This window comes from Amphiura filiformis, unplaced genomic scaffold, assembly GCF_039555335.1.
Source record: "Amphiura filiformis unplaced genomic scaffold, Afil_fr2py scaffold_110, whole genome shotgun sequence".
NCBI classification, from domain to species: Eukaryota; Metazoa; Echinodermata; class Ophiuroidea; order Amphilepidida; family Amphiuridae; genus Amphiura; species Amphiura filiformis.
In genome coordinates, this window is record NW_027305574.1 from 30719 (window position 1) to 32365 (window position 1647).

Here is a 1647-nt window from a genome sequence, read left to right on the forward strand (position 1 = left end):
AATTATTAGTGACCATGATACCAAGATCGTTTTGACTAGTAACAGAAAGTAAATTATGGTTAGATTAGGTTATAAATCTTTGCAACTGGACTTACTGTTTTTGTTGACTACAGTATCACGTCATATCTCTGACGCTTCATCAGGCCTAGTGATGTGAATTGGCTCTGTGTTATTGACCTGTGACGCCACGGTGGTAGGAGTGCCGTCACACTGGAGTCGCCGAGGAATTTTCCTGATCGTTGGTTCGTAGCTGTGAGACAGGTTGTGGCGTAGTCCCCCTCCGCGATTCAAAGTTGGTTCCTCCCTGCGAACATATATTGCTTCCTTTACCCCTCTTTCGAACCACCTATGTTCTTTGTCGAGCACAATAACGTCTTTATCCTCAAAAGTATGCTTAGCTGCTTTGAGGTGCGTATAAACGGATGAATCGTTTAACCCTGTTGAGCTGGGGCGACGATGTTGGTACATCCGCTTATGGAGCGGTTGTTTAGTCTCTCCTATATAATAGTCATCACAGTCCGTATCCTGGCAATTGATGGCATACACGATATTACTCTGTTTGCGCTGAGGAACCTTGTCTTTAGGGTGGACTAACTTCTGTCTCAGTGTGTTGCACGGTTTTAGTGAGACGGGATCTGATGTTGTCCAAAATCCTCTTTAATTTCTCAGAGACATCTGAGACGTACGGAATAGTGATGCCAAAATTACGAAGTGCTCGACGAGGTGGTGGAAGCTTGTGTAGGTGGAGATGGATCCTTCCGCGGTTTCAAGGCTTTTTGAAAAGTCCAATCCTTGTATCCGCAGGTACCTAGGGCTGACTTGAGGTGTTCACGCTCAACCGATTTAGCTTCCTCCGTCGAAGGGATGGTTTCAGCACGGTGATAGAGTGTTTTAATCACACCGAGTTTATGGATGAGCGGATGATGGGAGTCAAACAGTAGATACTGGTCCGTATGTGTGGCTTTACGGTATACTGATGTTGAAAGAGTGCCGTCACCCTGAATTTTAACCAAACAGTCCAAAAAAGGCAACTTGTTGTCATCCGTGCCCTCTTGGGTGAACTTGATATTTGTGTCCACTGAGTTAATGTGATCAAAAAATGGTTCAAGTTCGCTCTTTTTGATCTTCACGAGGGTGTCATCGACATAACGGAACCAATGGGACGGTACCGTACCACTGTACGAGGCTAGCGCAGATTGTTCAAGCTGCTCCATGTACAAGTTCGCGACGATTGGAGAAACGGGTGACCCCATCGCAGCATCCATGATTTTGTTTGTAATACTTCCTTCATACACAAAGTACGTAGTATTGAGACACAGTTCCAAAAGTGAACAGATTTGGTCCACGCTCAAGTGTGTGCGTTGATCTAAGGTACTGTCAGCGTGTAAGGCTTCCTTGATCTGCGTCTATAGCGCCTCAGGTGGGACACTTGTGAACAAGGCCGAAACATCGTAGGAGGTGATAGTTTCATCCGATTCAACCTTAATATCTTTCAATTTGTCCACAAGATCAGTAGAATTAACTACATGATGACACGATTTTCCAACTAAGGGGCCAATAATACCAGCCAAGTGCCTAACACAGAGCCAATTCACATCACTAGGCCTGATGAAGCGTCAGAGATAAGGACGGATACTGTAGTCAACA

At 45.1% G+C, this 1647-nt stretch overlaps 1 protein-coding gene across 1 annotated transcript; it reads right to left on the bottom strand.

The window, feature by feature from the left end:
• Nucleotides 1-704: 704 nt before the first annotated feature.
• Nucleotides 705-1265, bottom strand: LOC140144996 (uncharacterized). Its single transcript, XM_072166789.1, has one exon. The coding sequence runs from the start codon at nucleotides 1263-1265 to the stop codon at nucleotides 705-707; it is 561 nt and encodes a 186-aa protein (XP_072022890.1).
• Nucleotides 1266-1647: the final 382 nt, after the last annotated feature.